Raw genomic sequence first — 21348 nt, forward strand, 5'->3', positions numbered from 1 at the left:
GTAAATAGGTATATTGCTGTTTATACAAAGATTACTACAAAATTAGTATTTATTGTCAAGCATTTCATTTTCTCACACAGTAACAATTATTAATAACATAAAATTGTTAGTAAAATAAAGGATTTTGTTGTTATTGAGTTTGCTTTTTGTCAAAATGTTTCTATAGTATAAGAAAAATGATGAATAAAGAGTATAATATAATATCTTTTATTTACATAACTAAATATGAAAACTTTTTACTTCGGTTACGAGTACATAATTACTACATAAAACTGCATTAAAATGATTTGCACCTTCTGTCAAACATCTTAGTCTTTGATATTTTTTTTTCTTAATAAGTTTTACGCTTCGCGCCATATTCACTGTTTGCCGTCGTGTTATGGTGGTATCACTGATTTACCAAATTCACGCGCAAGTGACAAACACTAGCCGTCTCTTTTTTACTTAGGTATTCTTTTAATTGTGCCGTCTCTTTTACGCATTTGCGTATGAAGTTGTAAACAAATTGTAACTAATGCTGCCGTGTCGTTGGCAGCATTGGTTGGCATCATTTTTTTCGCTTGATATGTTAGTGTATGGCTTATCTACATATAAAATATCATAGCGCGTAAAGGCATGAAATTCTAATGTGATGTGTTCGAATATTGTATTGAAGCAATTACAAATGATATGATGAGATATTCGAATACTTCCACGAGCTGTCAATTTATTCGATGGTGTTTATTTAAGGCGTACCCGAACCAGCCTAGTCAATTCATCGCCAATCTGATTAAATTGCCCGATCGAATCAGGACGTGCGGACGCAAACGCCAATTTGGCTCGCGGAATTCAACCGCCGACTTCGAGCAACACCGGCTTCCGACACGTACCGCCGATAATAACCGTACTGTTTTCGTTTTGGGGCATTTTATCAATTTATTGATTACCTCAACTGGTATATTCCCATTTGTCCCTACTGGCAGGGGTGCGAATCTCCTGACTTCGGTCAAACTCGGCTCCGCTCGGCTCAGCATTGCTCCGAGCAATTATTAGGGTTGGCACCACTTGACTTCCTTTTGCGTGCACGACCACAGATAAGATAATCACTTGATTTTTGACAACCCTAAATAGCCGAAAGGGATGTGTCATAGAAAGGGACAGCATGATTCGACCCTGAACCGCTGTCAAACTTCGGTTTTGTAGGAAGTTTCCTTTCTGTACGGTAGTACTATTAATTATTCTGTGCTACTGGGCACATAAGGGTAAGGTAGAAGTACTAGTGCTCGACGCCTATATTACTTTGACATAGTCGAGCACTTGTAGTATAGACGGTCAAGCAAATCTTGTCAGTAGAAAAAGGCGCGAAATTCAAATTTTCTATGAGATGATATCCCTTCGCGCCTACAATTTTCAAATTTGCCGCCTTTTTCTACTGACAAGATCTGCTTGACCAAGTATACTTCTACATACCTTAGGTAATTATGTTCATATGCATAAATCCCATATATCCCTGCCTGTGGAGATAAATTAAGCCCAAGCCTTGCTACAGTCTGGTAAAAAAGAGTAGAAATTAAAAAGTGGCAACACTGTAGTGTCGTCCCTTTCAAACTAATTTATATAAGAAAACGGGACGACACTACAGTGTTGCCACTTTTTAATTTCTACTTTTTTTTGCCAGACTTGTAAGTATGGCAAATTATTGAAATAAAATTAAATACATTTGGAAATGGAAAACTGGTAATGTGCAGATTAAAACACTATTTACAAAAATTACAGTCTTTATGTATAACTAAATCCATAATAGTTATCATTTACATGCTATTTACCTAACCTCCTAAGGCCCAGCCATACAAATGAAAAATCTAAAATTTGCTACCGAAATTTGAACTTATAGTGCAAGTAATAGAGTTGATTTTGCTTTGTTTGAAAATTGAACAAAACAATGCAAAAGCGACTCTGTTGCAATTGAATATGATTTAAATTTCATCGAACTGAATAAGTACTATAGGTAGGACCTTGGGCCTTAGGAGGCTAAAGTACAGTACATATACATTTTATTATAGCTAAGTACATTAAAGTTGTGTATGTAATAGAGATTTTTACAATGAGAAAGTCTTACAATATGTAACATAAACAAAATAAAAAGTTCGATTTTGTCCCCGCCGCTTTAGTGTTTTGTCTCTGTCGCACTTGACTTCGGCACTTGAGTGCGACATAGACAAAAAACACAAATTTTTTCGTGCCTGCCTACTTTAAATCTTGAGCCAACAAGGTTAATGAATGCAATGGTTTAAAATTTCGAAATTTAACCTTTTAACAGATAACCAGGCGTGGCTCACTCCGCGATTTAGTCGCGTCGCAACAAGTACATCCGTCCCACACCAATTTTGGTGGCTAGCCATAAGCCGCGCGTGGCGCTGTCGCCACCTAGCGGCCGTATCTGTCCTGATCGTAACAGACGTGTTTTGCTAGAGTGAATCTTCTGTACCTATTTATCAAAGACATATGTAACTTCGTATAAGATGAATAAAGTCTAAGGAAAAAACGTGCCTCGGAAATCAAGAAAAAGTCATTCTCGGATAGATGCCGCACACACCTTTAGCCTATGCTAGGCTAGATGGCGTGACGACACCGTTTCATATTTAACAATTTTAACATATATATGAGTAAATGACATGGATCAAAATGATATAAAAATAATAATATCATTTATCCATATACATATATAAATTTTTTGATAATTTTATACGTTTTCATTTTGAGTTTTAGTCGTGTGTCGATAGATGGCAGTAAATTTACTGTGACTACAAAATTCACAATGACAGGACCCCTCTATACTATCTATTATTTATTCTGTGGTAATAAGTAGTCGTAGCCGCTATAATAACTGCTGATCGTACAACACGGATATCTTTAGTCCGTGTTCGGGCCACGCGAGAGTGAGAGGCAACGATGGTGCCGGTGGCGTGTCGTCCTCGTCTGACTCGGAATCATCAGTCAGTCGGGAGAGGGGGGCGACGGAGGCCGACACGAGTTTGGCGAGCTCGGGCGAGAGTAGGATCTGTGGAAAAAAAAGTGGCGTTATAGTTTGTTTTTTTAGCATTAGAAATAAGGTAAACAATCTTGATGTGTCTTTTAATTGAAAAACACATTTTAAAAATAAGTCACGGCAAATATGTAACAATTATGAATCTAATACGATCATTTATATTCTTCTGCTTTCATAAGTAATAGTTACTGATTTTTAACAAGCGTTTTTCAATTAAAAGACATGCCAAGATCGCTTACCTTCTTGCAAGTTCTTTCTAATGCTAAAAAACGAACTATAGTTGTCATTTAACACTTTATTTATTAAAAAATTTAGCTCTCATGGTCACCTCTTGTCTGTCTACAAAAATGAATTTTGACAGCGGTTCAGGGTCGAATTATTCTATCCCTTTCTAATATATCGTATGGCATTATCCCTTTTGGCTATTTAGGGTTGTCAAAATTCAAGCCATTATTTTTTTTGTGGACGTGCACGCAAAAGGACGTCGGGTCGTGTAAACCCTAATAATTGCTTGGAGTAATGCTGAGCCGAACGGAGCCGAGTTTGCCCGAAGTTAAAGAGTTTCGCACCCCTGCCTAGACTGTCCAAAGCCTCAATAAAAATCAGATGAAATCATAGTCTAATAAAACATGGTCTACTCTTCCCAGAGTGACACAAGCCTACGTCACAATAACATGGCCGCTATATATAGCGCTCTCGCATATTATCATATAGCGCTGTCGCATGATGACGTAGGCTTGTGTCAGTCAGGTGACCTAGAAAAGACGGAAAGAGAGTAACTACCAGGCGGAGTATATTATTATACCATGGATGAAAATAAAATATACCTGCAGCCAGTCCCCCTTGCAGCCGTAGGGGCGCTGGGGCGTGACGGCGGCGCCCGCCACGCGCGCCGACAGCACGGTGGCCGCGCGCGCGCCCGAGCGCCACGTGAAGTGCCGCCCGTGCAGCACGCGTCCGCTGCGGAACAAACAATACTAGATTGTTAACCAAGGGTGGAAAGTGCCATCCATTCACCAGATATATTTTGGCGCTCGAACGAAGAGAGAGCGCCAATAATTCGAGGGTGAGATGGTTACTTTTACCCGAGTTAAACACTCTACTTTTCATTTCGACTATGAGGAAAGTCAAACACAAGAAATGTATGTTGATTATTGGTAACATTATCATTACATTACATTCATTCATTCAGTTTCACTTTTTTTAAGGCGCGTATACATTAAGGCCGTTTCAGATACATCCGAATTTAAGATCGGATTGTCTATGGTTTCGATTTTTTTTTATCAAAATGTAGGTAAACGGCGCCAATTTCAGTCCTGCGGAAGCTAATACGAGAGATTTTAACTGGATAATATTCTGTTGTTCGAAGTAAAAATAATAAAAAAAAACTTTCTATCCTAGGGTGGGAAATTAAATTTTCCACCCGGCTATCAGCGTATGAAAGGTGAACTTTCCGAACAGGAGAGATGAAATAATAGATGGTTAACCAAGGGATGAAAGGCACTCATTTCTGCCGAGGTAGTTTGGGGCTCGAACGCAGTGAGAGCGCCAATAGTCCGAGGCTGAAATGACGCCTTTCACCCGAATTAAACACTCTACTTTTCATTTCGAATACGAGGAAAGTAAAATGCATGTGTTTTTTTAAAAACATGACCGAGTATAATTATTTATAGTATTTTTAGAGGAACAGGTACTAGTACACTTAGACTAATTTATTCCATCGTAGCTAAGCGTTTTATACATCATGTTATCTTGACATCACATCTCTAATCTGCGGCGATACAAACATCGTCTTAACTGGCTCAGCGCGTGCTCTAACCTATGCTAAGTTATCGACACGATTATGTTTTGCTGACCGCCATAGTATTTTTTGAGGGTACCGTAAAATGGGGTGAGTTGGGTGAAATTCCAAACCTCGATAAAATTTTATTTTTAAATGTGAAAACTGAATGGTGTATATAATAAGTGGTTCGGACGTTTGTATTTTAGTTTGTATTTTATTTTGGGTAGTTCCATTTCATAACTTTGACGATAAAAAGGAAAATCCATAGTGCCTTGTATTTGGGGTGAGAGGGTTTTTCATACAAAAGAGATTTTGGAAGATTGTTGGACAGATTTTTTTTGATTATGCGTATTACTATAACCCCATTTTAAATTGGAATACATTATTTTTGTAGCAGTAGCCTTAAAATCCCTTCTAACCCCCCTCCAAAACCTTCTCTCCCCATTCATAACCCCCCTCTCTAACTCTCCCCGCGAAACCTACTCACCCCGTTTTACGGTACTTTCAATTAACAATTTAGGCAAAAGTATCGTCATTTATGGAATGGAGAGTCATCAGAATGGAAATTGTATAACAAATCCATTAATATCCAAATTTCAATTGCTTATTGTAAAAAAATTAATAAAGACGTACTTGGAACCTAAAATGCTCTAGTGCAGAAACGTATCATTTTCTGAACACCTTTTAGAACAACAATGACCTTCTTTCAGAGCAAGAGAAATAAAAACAATACTTTATTCGCTAAAAAAGAGTAAAGATTACATGTCATGTGTTAGTGTAAAAATAAAATATGTGACGTTCCACGGCAAAAGGTACCTTCTGGCGGCGGTATCGTCTTGGGTCGTCCCATTCGTTTTTCGTCAAGTTCTTAAATTAGTCCTATTCTGCTTTCGTCACTCATTCTACATTGAAAGCCACCGACGATTGTGACGAATGCAGAATGAGTGACGAAAGCAGAATAGGACTAATTTAAGAACTTGACGAAAAACGAATGGGACGACCCAAGACGATACCATGGCGGCTGGCGGTTACGTCGCATAGCGGCGCTATAATATTGGAGCGGCGTTAATAATAGCGTAAGCGCCAACCGCCACAAGGTACCTTTATCCGTGGGACGTCACATATATTTATGCCTGTTAAGACCGATTCATGGGTGTCTATTGTTACGCCTGTGAACGGGTTCCAGCAGGCGTTCTACATGACATTAAAGCTCTCCAAAGGACCTCTACGTGTTGGATCTATATCCCCACGCAAGCCTATCAAAAGACCAGGATTTACAGGCCCGTTAAATAATAGTTATTTGTTTTACAAGTGGGCAAAGTCGTTGTTTAACCGCTCGTGCTAATATTGATACCCGAGCAAGAGAAAGATTCCAAAATTGAACCACGAGCGTAGCGAGCTGTACGTAAAATGGAATCTTGAGCGTTGCGAGGGTTTCAAAGGCGTTAATATTAATATTTAACAAGTTAACACATATCAGTAATTTGTGTAAAATATGTCTTATATATTTTTTTAATTCTTTTTTTTTTATCAGTGAAGAATAAGGATCAGTCAAATGGCGTTCGAACAATGTTAATCTTCAATCTTCTGTCGAAAGATGGCAGTAAATTAACTGTAGCTACACAATTTACTTTGACGATTCATCTCTATACACTCTATTCTCTTTGCTACAGTATTAAATGTGACGTTATCTATGAAAGGGGACCTTATTGTCGATGGCGCTGACGCCATTATTAACGATGCTCCGATATAAATACAATGCCGCGCGACGCTGTGCGGCGTAAGCGCCATCGACAATAAGGTCCCTTACAATAAAGATGTAAAATACAATTTCTGAACAGCACATCCTGCCTGAATAGGCATAGAAATATTGAATATTACCTAAAACTATGACTAGATTCTTATGACCTACCATGCAGCATGCAAAAATAATACAGTCACAATATTTAAATACTACATATTTATAGATAATGCCCCAAATAGTTATAAACTTACTCTATGGCGAGAGGTAACAAGCTGGCGGCTTCGGGGTCCATGATGAGGTGCACTCCTTCCAGGTACTCCACACGATCCTCGCCGCGCCACGAACCCTGAAAAACAATGAGGTTCCATTACACACCATACTATAATAGTATTTTATGCAACCGTTGTTTAAGAGAGGTCAAAAAAGGCGAGTGGCGTGAGTAACATTTTGAGGCAAATTGCAGATTATAACTGTCGCACTGTAAAAGCGTCATATAAAAATGTTACTTACTTCAATGTATGAAATTCTACGTGCCTACGTCCTTGCTTTAACATAATTTTGAATGCTGAACAATTTTATCTGCGTTTAGTTTTTTTTTACATGTGAGAGGCAACATTCATCGAATAAATATTCTCATGACCGTGAGTATAGGTCATGAATGTATTATACTTACAATGTCGTTTTATTTGCCTTTTCTTAAACCGCCAGATCATATACAGGCTGGCTAAAAAATAAGTGCATTCCCGTTGCCAGGGAGGTTTTGGGATTACTTTGAGCAACTTTTACTATGGGACCAACACCGAAATTGCGAATAAAAAATTTTGCTGGTCCATTTTATATGGATATTGTATGAAAAAAGTACCTGTCAGTAGCTATACTTTCGTCTTAAGATTAACTGACTGTATCAGTTATTTTTCCTATTTGTGACGTCCCACGGAAAAAGGTACCTTGTGGCGGCTGGCGCTTACGTCGCATAGCGCCGCTATATACAATAGCTTAAGCGCCAACCGCCTTAAGGTACCTTTACCCGTGGGACGTCACATTTATCTATGTTAGTTTACCTGCATGAGTTCGGGTATCTCCGGCAGCGCTTTCTCTATGCTCGACATCTCGAAGCTATCCGTTGACATGTGTCCAGATACTGCAAAAAAGGTTTTAGAATAAAAAGTCGAATAAGAAACTAGGTATTTACTGCCACACAAAAAACAGACAGGTTACAAAAAATAATAAAGTCAAAAAAAAACCACGGAATCCTAAAAACGGGTTGCACTCCGGGAGTGCCGACACAAGTGAAAACTCAATGATTAGTCCAAAATGTCTGCAGCACTATGTATACGTCAGACGTCACACATGACGTCAGCGTTACGTTACGCGTTTCGTTACGCTGAATCGAGTTTATCATTTTTTCCCCACCCCAAAAAGTGCTCAGCGCCGCTGTTTTCACTTCAAATTGGCTTGTGCGGCAAAAGGAACGGGCTCAGCTTGAGGCTGCGTCATTCATTTCATTACAAATCGCCTGCGCAGCGCTGATTTTCAGTCCGTCCCCTTCACTGAACCACATTGACATTTATGCGGGTTAAAGGAAATTTTCCAGAGATAGCTTGTATGTAAAACCAAAGCATAAAACAAAAAACTACAAAGATAAACATCTCTAGTTAAAGTAGGTAATAATAGTAGGTTTTTCATGTTTTTTTTTTTACGATTCCGTACCTAAAGGGTAAAAACGGGACCCTATTACCGAAGAGAATTTAGACAGGCGTGGCTCACTCCGCAATTTCGTCGCTTTGCAACAGGTAGCTACAAGTACATTCGTTCCAGACCAATTCTGGTAGCTAGCCATAATATTTTTAGCCACTGTATTCCCGGTTATGTATGAGAGAATAAAAAAAAATTGAATGCCTATGGGCATAATAATAATTTATTAAATGTAAAATCGAAGCCATGGTTCCTAAGAATAGATTTCGCTATCTCTCATACTTTCTGACTTCTCTATACTGACCAATTTGGATTGATCGCCCTGTATAAAAAATTAAATGAAAATTCAAAGTCAAAAAAAAATTTTTTATATTTTTTCCATGGTATAATAATATACTCCGCCTGGTACTCTCTCCCCGTCTTTTCGTGGTCACGTGACTGACACAAGCCTACGTCATCATGCGACAGCGCTATATGATAATATGCGATAGCGCTATATATAGCGGCCATGTTATTGTGACGTGGGAAGAGAAGACCATGTTTTATTAGACTAGGGTTTTTTGGTTTGATAAATTAATTTGACAGCCTCAAGACGTACCTTCGGTGGGTCGGTCGGACATGGAGCTGAGGCCCCGCTTGAGGGTGTCTTTGATCTGTTGCTCTGCGCGCGGCGACATGGAGCCCGTCTCTTCCTCCTTGCTCTGAATCAGGGATGTTGCGGGTGCAGATGGCAGCTACTCAAGACGTACCTTCGGTGGGTCGGTCTGACATGGAGCTGAGGCCCCGCTTGAGGGTGTCTTTGATCTGTTGTTCAGCGCGCGGCGACATGGACCCAGACTCTTCCTCCTTGCTCTGAAAATGCAAATATCGTCTTCGTTTACCTCGACAGTTACTATCCATACTAATATTATAAAGGCGAAAGTGTGTCTGTCTGTTACCTCTTCACGCGTAACTCCTTTCGTCCTGGTGGTCATCTATACCACCTATTTACATACATCCCCTTCATAATTGACTAAAAAGTATTTTCCCTTATTTTAGTCACCCCAAGCACAAAAGAGATAGGTACAGAAGTCAATCACTTGTATGTACTTTACTTTTCATACCTACGCTCGGCGGTCGCTCTAGGGTTGTCAACTATGGCTTATGCACAAAAAACTATCGTGGTAGTGGCACTCGTATCTATAGTAGTGTCCGACCGAAGGTTCGGTTTCGGTTTCGGTTTCGGCCAGTTTCGGCCAAAAAATCATGTTTCGGCTGTAGTTTCGGTTTCGGCCAAAAAACGGCCGAACCTTTCGGCCGGGCCGAAACTTACGAAATGGTACTTCGGACACAGACCAAAAGTTGGGGAATAAGTAGGACAACAATATTAATATCTACATATACTGATTCATGTATAGGTACAGAAATTAATTGGTTTATTATAAAACACAATTCCACTAATGAGGGCGCCACTGGACGGCCGACGCAGTCTTAAGAGGCTGTCAATACTTATAACGCGCACACTGTCTAATTGTATCGGAGTGAATGAGATAGCACTGTCGCATGTTACTGGGCCCTGGGCAAGAGAATAATAAGAAAACTCATCATCTTCCTCGCGTAATCCCGGAATTTTTGCCGTGCCCTGGCAATGGGAATGGGAGCCTGGGGTCCAATAGACAACTAATCCCAAAAATTGGTGTAGGCACTAGTTTTTACGAAAGCGACTGCCATCAGACTGACCTTCAAACCCAGAGTGTTAACTAGGCCTTATCGGGACTAGTCCGGCTTCCTCACGATGTTATTCCTTTACCGAAAAGCAAATAGTAAATATCAAATGATATTTCGTAGGTAAATAAGTTCCGAAAAACTTTTGCTTCGTCGAACGTCGAACGTCGACGAAACTGCGGTCTCGCTTTTTAATACAATGGACATTGGTTGGAGTCTGTGCTCAACTACTTATCCTGAAGCCTGAAGCACGGCTTTGACTTCGCATGAAAGTTCGCCTCACTGGGGCACTTCGGACTTTTAGGCCCAGGTGAAGATCGGTACCTGGCCTTGCGATATTGTTAACAAAATATTTCGCGCTCGCTGCGCTCGCGTTTTTGGTTGGTGTTTTGGTTGACCCTGTATCTACATGTTAGCTTGACTGGTGACTGAATAGAGTTAGACCAAGAAAATTCTGCAATGATTTTGATACGCAGTGCAACTAGTGAAAATGTTATTGATACGTCATAATTTCATAGAAGTTTTGACGTTTAAAATAACACTTGCACTGCGTGTGTTATCAAAATCGTTGCAGAATTATCTTGGTCTTAGTAATTTTCTTAAAAAAACTGCTTAAGTAACATCAATTTCAAGGACATTCCGTGTTGACAGCCCCATAATATGTGTATAAAAGCGGTTTTATGACATTTTTCAACGATTTTATCAAGTCTACAAAAGTTTCGGTTTCGGTTTCGGTTTCGGCCGAAACTAGAGCCAAAGCCGAACATTCGGTTTCGGTTTCGGTTTCGGCAAAAAAACATGTTTCGGTCGGACACTAATCTATAGTATCGTATCTCGTATCTAGTTGTATGATTTATTTTTGAGGATGAAACGGGAAGAATGGAAATAAAAATTAATAATAACATTAATAACTCAAATATTTTAATTTTAATGTCATTGTTATATTACAAATTTGTCACAGAAAATATCTTGCGATGACTTCGAGATTGGCGATAAGCACGATTATTATATTTTAAAGTGTAATATTCGCATTCTCTCTGAAACCACTGGTAAGTAGCTTAAATTGTGCTTAAAATGTACCTATTTGTTTTGTGTCATAAGCCATACACTACTGCACGCTTTTATTACTAAAAATTGTATAATTAATATAAAATTATGGGTAATATTATAAGGGTATAAGGTACAGAAATCAATCTACATACAAAGTGCGCTCGAGCAACGCACACATAGACACTGCTCACGGACACGATATCTCGGACCGGTTGGGACCACCGCGAGCGCGAGTGCCATCCGCTTGAGACACGCGTCTGTGAACTTTTTTGTGCAATAATCGAGAAACAAAAAAAGTTATTATAACTGTTCAGTGGACGGTTGTTTAAATTCAATATTAAACGGTGAATTGACGTTTTTTAAGCTACTTACCAGTGGTTTCAGAGAGAATGCGAATATTACACTTTAAAATATAATAATCGTGCTTATCGCCAATCTCGAAGTCATCGCAAGATATTTTCTGTGACAAATTTGTAATATAACAATGACATTAAAATTAAAATATTTGAGTTATTAATGTTATTATTAATTTTTATTTCCATTCTTCCCGTTTCATCCTCAAAAATAAATCATACAACTAGATACGAGATACGATACTATAGATTAGTGTCCGACCGAAACATGTTTTTTTGCCGAAACCGAAACCGAAACCGAATGTTCGGCTTTGGCTCTAGTTTCGGCCGAAACCGAAACCGAAACCGAAACTTTTGTAGACTTGATAAAATCGTTGAAAAATGTCATAAAACCGCTTTTATACACATATTATGGGGCTGTCAACACGGAATGTCCTTGAAATTGATGTTACTTAAGCAGTTTTTTTAAGAAAATTACTAAGACCAAGATAATTCTGCAACGATTTTGATAACACACGCAGTGCAAGTGTTATTTTAAACGTCAAAACTTCTATGAAATTATGACGTATCAATAACATTTTCACTAGTTGCACTGCGTATCAAAATCATTGCAGAATTTTCTTGGTCTAACTCTATTCAGTCACCAGTCAAGCTAACATGTAGATACAGGGTCAACCAAAACACCAACCAAAAACGCGAGCGCAGCGAGCGCGAAATATTTTGTTAACAATATCGCAAGGCCAGGTACCGATCTTCACCTGGGCCTAAAAGTCCGAAGTGCCCCAGTGAGGCGAACTTTCATGCGAAGTCAAAGCCGTGCTTCAGGCTTCAGGATAAGTAGTTGAGCACAGACTCCAACCAATGTCCATTGTATTAAAAAGCGAGACCGCAGTTTCGTCGACGTTCGACGTTCGACGAAGCAAAAGTTTTTCGGAACTTATTTACCTACGAAATATCATTTGATATTTACTATTTGCTTTTCGGTAAAGGAATAACATCGTGAGGAAGCCGGACTAGTCCCGATAAGGCCTAGTTAACACTCTGGGTTTGAAGGTCAGTCTGATGGCAGTCGCTTTCGTAAAAACTAGTGCCTACACCAATTTTTGGGATTAGTTGTCTATTGGACCCCAGGCTCCCATTCCCATTGCCAGGGCACGGCAAAAATTCCGGGATTACGCGAGGAAGATGATGAGTTTTCTTATTATTCTCTTGCCCAGGGCCCAGTAACATGCGACAGTGCTATCTCATTCACTCCGATACAATTAGACAGTGTGCGCGTTATAAGTATTGACAGCCTCTTAAGACTGCGTCGGCCGTCCAGTGGCGCCCTCATTAGTGGAATTGTGTTTTATAATAAACCAATTAATTTCTGTACCTATACATGAATCAGTATATGTAGATATTAATATTGTTGTCCTACTTATTCCCCAACTTTTGGTCTGTGTCCGAAGTACCATTTCGTAAGTTTCGGCCCGGCCGAAAGGTTCGGCCGTTTTTTGGCCGAAACCGAAACTACAGCCGAAACATGATTTTTTGGCCGAAACTGGCCGAAACCGAAACCGAAACCGAACCTTCGGTCGGACACTAGTAGAAAGTAACACCACTATAGTCGTGTAAATAATGAACGCTTTATTGGTAAACTGTTGACCTTATATACTAGTTACATCCTTTGAGTTCAATCATGTGGAAAATCGCAATGAATCATAATAATATTAATTGTATTTTATTGTGTCGTCTCGAGTTACATTGCAATGCCAATTATTGAAGCGTGAAAAATATAATTTATCTATTTGTCAGCTGATCAGCTGTCGCTGTGGTCAGCTGTGTGGCCTCATTACAGTACTGCTATATACTTACCGGTGTCCAGGGTAGAGCGGTGACTCTAGCGGAGACTCCCGCCAGGTGCGCAGGGCTTCGGATCTGTCGCGCGACTCGCACTCTCCTCGCGGACGTGCGTCGCGACACGTGGGTCACTAGCCAGCTGCCGCCGCAACTGAAAACAAAAGTTTTTGGCAAAAAAAACATTTTTGGTACAAGCTTTTATCGCTGACTGTACTTTTCTTACGACAGACAACTAATACTCATCGAGACAATTCTAAAAACCCCTAACACAATTAGGTTGCGTTGTTTCATCACAGAGTTCCTATGGCCACCTCCTGTCTCCGTCATCAGATCAGCTCGATGGTACCATAATATTGCATTGTCATCAGATTTATACATGCATGCAAAATTTCAGCTCAATCGGAAACCGGGAAGTGGATCAAATTTAACTTGCAAGATTTGATTACAGACCGACAGACAGACAGACAACGGTCAGGTGAAACTAAATAAAAGCTTGTAATAAACAAGAAACACGTTCATTTGAATATGCAATAACCCTAAAATACCATCAGGGCCACCCCCACAACCCCCCGCCCGCCCACGTGACTGCTTTTGCGCAAATCCGCGGCGCCACTTGACTACTTTTCGCGTTTTGATGGCGCCACTTGAAGGGATAACCAACCTAGAATGCTTAAACATGGCTATAATTTAGTATGGATTTTTTTTAGTTCTATTTTTAGGGTTCCGTACCCAAAGGGTATTACTAAGACTTCGCTGTCCGTCCGTCCGTCTGTCACCAGGCTGTATCTCATGAACCGTGATAGCTAGACAGTTGAAATTTTCACAGATGATGTATTTCTGTTGTCGCTATAACAACAAATACTAAAAACAGAACAAAATAAAGATTTAAATGGGGCTCCCATACAACAAACGTGATTTTTGACCAAAGTTAAGCAACGTCGGGAGTGGTCAGTACTTGGATGGGTGACCGTTTTTTATTTTTGCTTTTTTTTTGCATTATGGTACGGAACCCTTCGTGCGCGAGTCCGACTCGCATTTGCCCGGTTTTTATATTTAATTTCTACTACTTTATGTTACGCTATTGGGAACGTGCGAAGTCGGTGGCGCTGATCGTCACAAACACAGGTAATCTTATGGAATGTCCGACATTAGTACTAGCGGCAGCCGCTTGAACTAATTTTACTCCACACGATTTAAAATAGAAATTCCGACAAAATGAGGGCAGCACCAGTCGTGCACATAGCGAATACCACCCTACAACATTACGGTTTTCGTATTTTTTTTCTCGTGCAGTTTTTAAACCTTGAAGTGGCAATGAGGCTTGAATTGTTTTTTTTAATCGCCAATATCGGGTGTATTAACCTTTTGAACGCCACAGACGGCAATTGAAGGCAACGCATAATCGTGACAACGACGCCAAAGACATTTGACGTCGATCGTTTTTTGACGAAAATCTACTGAAAAACGCCCCACTTAGGTTGGCATTCACAAAACTAAATTTTACCCCCGTGGTGTCAGTGGCACGGCAAATGCATGCGCCGTTTGGCGTTCAAAAGGTTAATCCTAAATGTACCAATATGAGTCGGACCTGGGATCTTCTTGCAGCAGTTTGAGCACCTCAAAGCCGGAGCTGCGCTGCGCCGCGCGGAGCTCGCGGCCCGTGCAGCCTACCAACTGGAAATAGTTATTTGTTTTACAAGGGGGCAAAGTTGTTTAACCGCTCGCGCTAATATTGATACCCGAGCAAGCGAAAGATTCCAAAATTGAACCACGAGCATAGCGAGTGGTTCGAAAAGTGGAATCTTGAGCGTTGCGAGGGTTTCAAAGCACGAGAGTTAAACAAAATTTCCTTCCGAGTGAAACACAAAATTTTTCACCACACCAACCCGAAGCAAATATTAAATGTAAAATATCAAACAAAATCAAACCAAATCAAATCCAAATGAATGTTATTAAATATTTATCATCCAAAATCATCATTTAAAAGTCAATCCCACCAGCAAACATAAGAAAACAACTCAAAATTTGCATTTGATTACTTTGCCTCACATGTGAATAAAATGCAACTTTGCTATCAGTTTTTGAAGTGCAAAGTAAGCCTTTTCGAGCTGGTGTGGTGAAAAGGAATTTACTAATCTACAAACAATTTATTGCAGTGGCAACATTGTCTTACTTTTTTTGATCTTGAACTACGATTTTCAGTAGTGACCTTAGAATTAAGCAACGAAAACTCTGCAGCCAGTGCCAGTGTTTTTATACGTTATAATTTTATAGAAGTTTGACGTTTAAAATAATACATCGACTGCGTGGGCTATCAAATCCGCTGCAGACTTTTATTAATAATAATAATTGTGATCATATTGGTCTGACTCTATTTATGTAGTACCTGTAAAAAGTTGACTCGTCCGTAAGGCGTGTCGGTGGGCCGCAGGCGCGCGTCGTCGGCCACCAGTAGATGGCGCACGCGCGACGCGCTCGCGTCCAGCGGCGCGTGCCACGACACGTGGTCGCCTGACACGAACTTGTTACCTGCAAACATTACTATTAGGTATCCTCTAGACCGAGTTTAGAGCAATTATTTCATGCAACCGATGATGCCAAAAATGCGGGGGTGCGCGGGACGAGGTGAGCGAAGTCCCGTGCCGTGATTGGTCCGTTCAAAGACACGGACGTCACACAAAGATACTTTCGATTCGAACTAGGAGTAAAATTACCGTATGCGTGGCAGAGGGGGTAGAGCTACTATGCTCAGTCTGGAGGATGTCTTGTCTGTGGTGTCCAGGCTTCGCATCCGTACATAAGAATTGGCCTTATGGCCGTTTATGAAGTGTAACACTCTTACGGTACATGTCGCTAGGGTCCACTTGACCCATAATATAGTGGAGAGATTTGCTGGCTATGGATAAGGTCTTGGTGGCTCAGATGGCAGAGCGCTGGAGTATCGATCCAGTGGCTGTGAGTTCAAGTCTCACCCAAGACAGTAATTTTTTCCACTTTTAAATTTATTCTAAACATAATAGCATCACTCGCAGACGTTTCTGCTTGCTTAAAGTTAAAATTACTTTTATTGAAATACCTAAAAATACATAGTATAACCTGTGCTGAAGATGTATCTAGCCAGCGCCTGCAGCAGCGCCGCAGGCCACAAGGGCGGAGCCCCAGCGGCCGGCAAGGCCAGACGGAAGGTCAGCTCCAGGCCGTACCCGGACGGCTGCGAGCGGTCTGTCCCGGGGACCGGGTGGACACGCCCGTCTCCGTGCAGGTCTGAGAGGCCAAAGCTGGAAACAGGATTAAAAGGATTTTTTTTATGTTGTATCATTTGTGTGAGTCAATCGGTCCTCGCTAGAAATACGGGCGGCCGTTGTTCTTTGTCAGATAGAAGCTATATGTGATGTGTCTAGTAGGTGCATATAACAGATTTGTTGGGGTAAGGATTAATAGGGTATTATACTGTATTTAAAATTAATTATTTTACACCATGCATGAAATAAAGCACCAGATAATTATTAGAAAAACGCAGATAGGAGTTATTTTTAAGCGCAAGTTCTATTTAATAAATCGGATAGAAATATAAATAGTAGGTGAGTCGACCGCGATGTCACGATGTAATTCCATATTAGCAAATCGTTTTGACAGTTCTAAAAAAAACCGGGCAAGTGCGAGTCGGACTCGCGCACGAAGGGTTCCGTACCACAAAGCAAAAAAAAAACGGAAAAAAATGCAAAAAGAAAACGGTCACCCATCCAAGTACTGACCACGCCCGACGTTGCTTAACTTTGGTCATAAATCACGTTTGCTGTATGGGAGCCCCACTTAAATCTTTATTTTATTCTGTTTTTAGTATTTGTTGTTACAGCGGCAACAAAAATACATCATATGTGAAAATTTCAACTGTCTAGCTATCACGGTTCGTGAGATACAGCCTGGTGACAGACAGACGGACAGACGGACGGACGGATGGAAAGCGAAGTCTTAGTAATAGGGTCCCGTTTTACCCTTTGGGTACGGAACCCTAAAAAGTAACTGATTTGACTAGTATAGGGAAGTTAGGGAAATACCCTATTGTGTGACTTAAATGATGGCAGAATTATAGACTTGAAATTTGGCTTAAGTGGATATATGCAGGGATATATGACATACATGGATGACCACTTTTTGTCTTTATGATCGATTTAGATGGAGACTATTTTGAGACGGCTAAATTACGGCGCCAATGTCTACATAAAGCACATCTTTAGACCGTTTAGACCAGGGCTCTCCAAACCCCGGCCCGCGGGCCAAATCCGGCCCGCGAAGCGTTCCAATCCGGCCCGCCGACAGCGTCCCAATCCGGCCCGCGGAAGCCAGGCTCCAGGGTTCAGGCCTAACAGCAGCAACCAGATACGTCCCCCCTCCCCCTCGGCGCTGACGATGGCCCTCGCGAAAGTTCTGAGACGCAATATGGCCCTCACGTAAAAAAGTGGTTTAGACAATGACTATTTTCAGCCGCCTAAATCTCGCCGCCAGTGACCAGCAAACCGACACTAGTCATTTACACAGTGCCTTTTCAGTACCAGTCGTTAGCTCGCCTCCACAGCCGACGGTGCTAGTTTTTGAGCATCTCCTAGATCAGGAGATCCAGGATTTCCTATCCAGGATATCAGGTGATCTGTAGTCTATATCAGGATCTCCATCATTTAAAATGAATTCAGGAGCTCTGAAGTTGAAAAAGAGATAATATGATCTATATAACACAAATTTATTGTTAAGAGAATATGTGCGCGTCAAGGAAAATTTGAACATCTCGCCCGCTTAGCAACTTCTGCTGCTGACTTCAACATACCTGATGTAGTGCCAGTGAGGAGGCACCTGCTCCTCAGGTATTCCAGGGTGCCAGTACATGCTGATGTAGTCTAATGGGTCCTCACCGCCCAGCCTGCAACCATGTTTAGTTATATAGCCCAGTCGGTAGTGACACTCCGTCGTCGTCGTGGTTAAGGGAAAACTCAAAAAAACCGGGCAAGTGCGCGTCGGACTCGCGCACGAAGGGTTCCGTACCATAATGCAAAAAAAAACAAAAAAAAAGCAAAAAAAGAAACGGTCACCCATCCAAGTACTGACCACTCCCGACGTTGCTTAACTTTGGTCAAAAATCACGTTTGTTGTATGGGAGCCCCATTCAAATCTTTATTTTATTCTGTTTTTAGTATTTGTTGTTATAGCGGCAACAGAAATACATCATCTGTGAAAATTTCAACTGTCTAGCTATCACGGTTCGTGAGATACAGCCCGGTGACAGACAGACGGACGGACAAACGGACGGACGGACAGCGAAGTCTTAGTAATAGGGTCCCGTTTTACCCTTTGGCTAACAATGGGCAAACGACATCATACAGGCCTGTCTCCATATTGCGCGGCAAACTCGATCTGATCGGGTTGGCTCGCGAGCGAGCTCGGTATCCATTGCGCGCGGCTGGCTCGCGAGCGAGCTCGGTATCCATTGCGCGCGGCTGGCTCGCGAGCCAATGTTCGATAGTTTTCCGCGCAATATGGAGACAGGCCTTACAACTAGATAGAAAGAGCTGGATAAAAACAGCAAAAAACAGAGAGAAATGGAAGGGTAAAGAGGAGGCTTCCATTTCACCCAGCAGGGATCAGTGAAATCAAAAGTACAACCAATCTAACATAAAATAGGATTAAGTTTGAATACACTTCTGAATTGTAAATATTAAATTGTAAAGCACTGAGTAAATAGTAATACAGCTATAATAATTAGATTATAAGTTTAGTATACTTGATCAAGCAAATCCTGTTAGTAGAAAAAGGCGCAAAATTCAAATTTTCTATGGGATGATAACCCTTCGCGGCTACATTTTATAAATTTGCCGCCTTTTTCTACTGACAAGATTTGCTTGACTTACTATATGTACCTATACATCACAACACAACACAAGCCTTCTTGAGCTTACCGTGGGGCTTAGTCAATTTGTGTAAGAATGTCCTATAATATTTATTTATTTATTTATAGAGTGGTAATTTATTCAATAGCAAAACTTACACAAACTATTATTAAAATTAAGTATAAACTAAATAAATTAAAACTAAAACTAATAAAATAAATAAATAAAACTTACCCACCTACCTTAGGTCCCCCAGACATAAGATACATAAGAAAGTTTGAAGAGATAAGTACTGATAGTGTAACTCACCAGTACTTCAGGCGTGTGGTGACCTGAAGGGGATTAGGCTGATCTGGGTACAGCTCCGAGCATGAATCACACAGCGCTTTAAGTCCGGCTGGGACCAGTCTATCTGTAAGAGTAAATACACGGTCAGACAGTCAGGTGCACCAAACTGTTTGTCATCATTAAAGAATTCGCTACATTTTATTGTATGAAAAGTTCCATAGTAAACCGCCGCGGCGCGCCGGGTGACATTGATCAGTCTATCAAATATGGATGGTGGAACTGGCACTTAATATTACTCAAAGCATTGCTTGTTTAGTTCAAAATGTACAGAGGCATTTCTGTAGACTAAATTGACCCTATTACTTCATAATTGACAGTCATAGGTTTGATAGGTTTAGATCTACTGCTAAGTAAAATCCAGGTTTTAAGTATTTTAAATAGTAGGTACAGTCAGCAGCAGAAGCTGCTAAGCGGGCCAGGTGTTCAAAATGATCTTGATCCGACTTTATTCGTAAGAGAATAAGAGTGTGTCAAGGTAATTTTGGACACCTGACCCGCTTAGCAACTTCTGCTGCTGACTGTGCACTAGCTCTGTCTATCAAGTTAAAAATATCTAATTTACATGCATGAGGTAGAAGTACAGTGCTCTATGCTATACTAGTATTCGACATGGGCACTTTTTTTTTTGTTAGCCTGGTTAAATGTCCCACTGCTGGGCAAAGGCCTCCCCTCGCTTCCTCCACTCAACCCTGTCTTTTGAAATTTCCCACCAATCCGGACAAAATACGTCCAAGTCGTCCCGCCATCTCCTTTTTGGTCTGCCTGCACTCCGGCTAGCACCGTCTATGGTGTTCCGTGGGTCCCACTTCGTAACCATTTTGGCCCACCTTTCAGGGTGCATGCGGCAGACATGTCCAGCCGACTTTACGTCAAAGTAATATAGGTTAAATTTGAATGGCAAAGATTTTTCTGTATTCATATTTAATCCATGGCACTAGTACCTTATACCGTTTACCAACAATCTAGGTCCAGCGAAATCATCATGGTGATTTAGAATTACACTTTCCCCTAAAACTTAAGGTCTTAGTCAAAACAAAAGAACAATTCATTTATCACAATTTAATTACTTTGAAGAAAAGTGCAATTTAGAAAATGTACAAGTATTATAATATCGAATCTAAGTGTAAGTCAGTAGTAATAATAACCAAAGCCATGAAATTGTTAACCACCAATTTTTGCTACACCTGGTATGCAAATATAGATCTCTTATCTCTTAATTCTGTAAAGGAAACCTACCATCATCAGAGGCGGCATTTGTTGGCCTCGGCAGGGCTGGACCGCGATGAATGGAAATCCCTTCCGAGAGCCCTATGTCCCTGATGAGGGGTAACAGGATATCATCATCATCATCAAAGGAAACCTACCAGCTTGTGTAGCCGCCTGTTCAGCCTCCTGGCTGTTGGATTCGCCCGTGCCCAGACCCTGCGCCTGCGCAAGGAAGCTCAGCGCGCTGCTCCGCACCACCCCGTCACCCGGCGGGCCGGGCCCGCTGGCTGCCATCGCCCAATATACCGAATTACTTAATTGCTAATTAATATTAACGCGCAGGGAACGGAATAATGGATAAATGCGAGTTTGGAGTTTGTCGTCGACAAAAGAAACAAAAGCGATGAAATGTCATCATGTCCAGTGTTGCCAGCTCGGATTTAAAAAAAATGCTAGACTAATGGTTAGAAAATGCCAAAAATATGCTATTTTTTTTAAATATGCTTTTAAAAAATGCTTAAATTTCACTTGAAAATATGCGTGTAAAAATAGTAAAATACTTCAACTTTCAGGTCCTGAATTTTTCAAATGATTTCCAAGCAAGTGGAAATATGTCAGATCTGGCATTTTTTTGCAATCATAATCATAAATAAATATGCCAAAAAACTATAATTATTACCGAAAATATAACGTTATAACGCGTTAACGTAGATAAG

General features: G+C 40.7%; 1 protein-coding gene across 1 annotated transcript; it reads right to left on the reverse strand.

Moving 5' to 3' along the window:
• Positions 1–1802: 1802 nt before the first annotated feature.
• LOC134676446 (suppressor of fused homolog) lies at positions 1803–21009 on the reverse strand. Its single transcript, XM_063534843.1, has 12 exons — positions 20791–21009; positions 19388–19490; positions 18022–18114; positions 16296–16477; positions 15586–15728; positions 14788–14873; positions 13215–13350; positions 9000–9102; positions 7617–7696; positions 6807–6901; positions 3856–3988; positions 1803–3040 (listed from the first exon to the last, which is right to left on the reverse strand). The coding sequence occupies exons 1-12, from the start codon at positions 20924–20926 to the stop codon at positions 2858–2860; spliced, it is 1473 nt and encodes a 490-aa protein (XP_063390913.1). The 5' UTR covers positions 20927–21009; the 3' UTR covers positions 1803–2857.
• Positions 21010–21348: the final 339 nt, after the last annotated feature.

Source organism: Cydia fagiglandana, chromosome 24 (assembly GCF_963556715.1).
Source record: "Cydia fagiglandana chromosome 24, ilCydFagi1.1, whole genome shotgun sequence".
Lineage (NCBI taxonomy): Eukaryota > Metazoa > Arthropoda > Insecta > Lepidoptera > Tortricidae > Cydia > Cydia fagiglandana.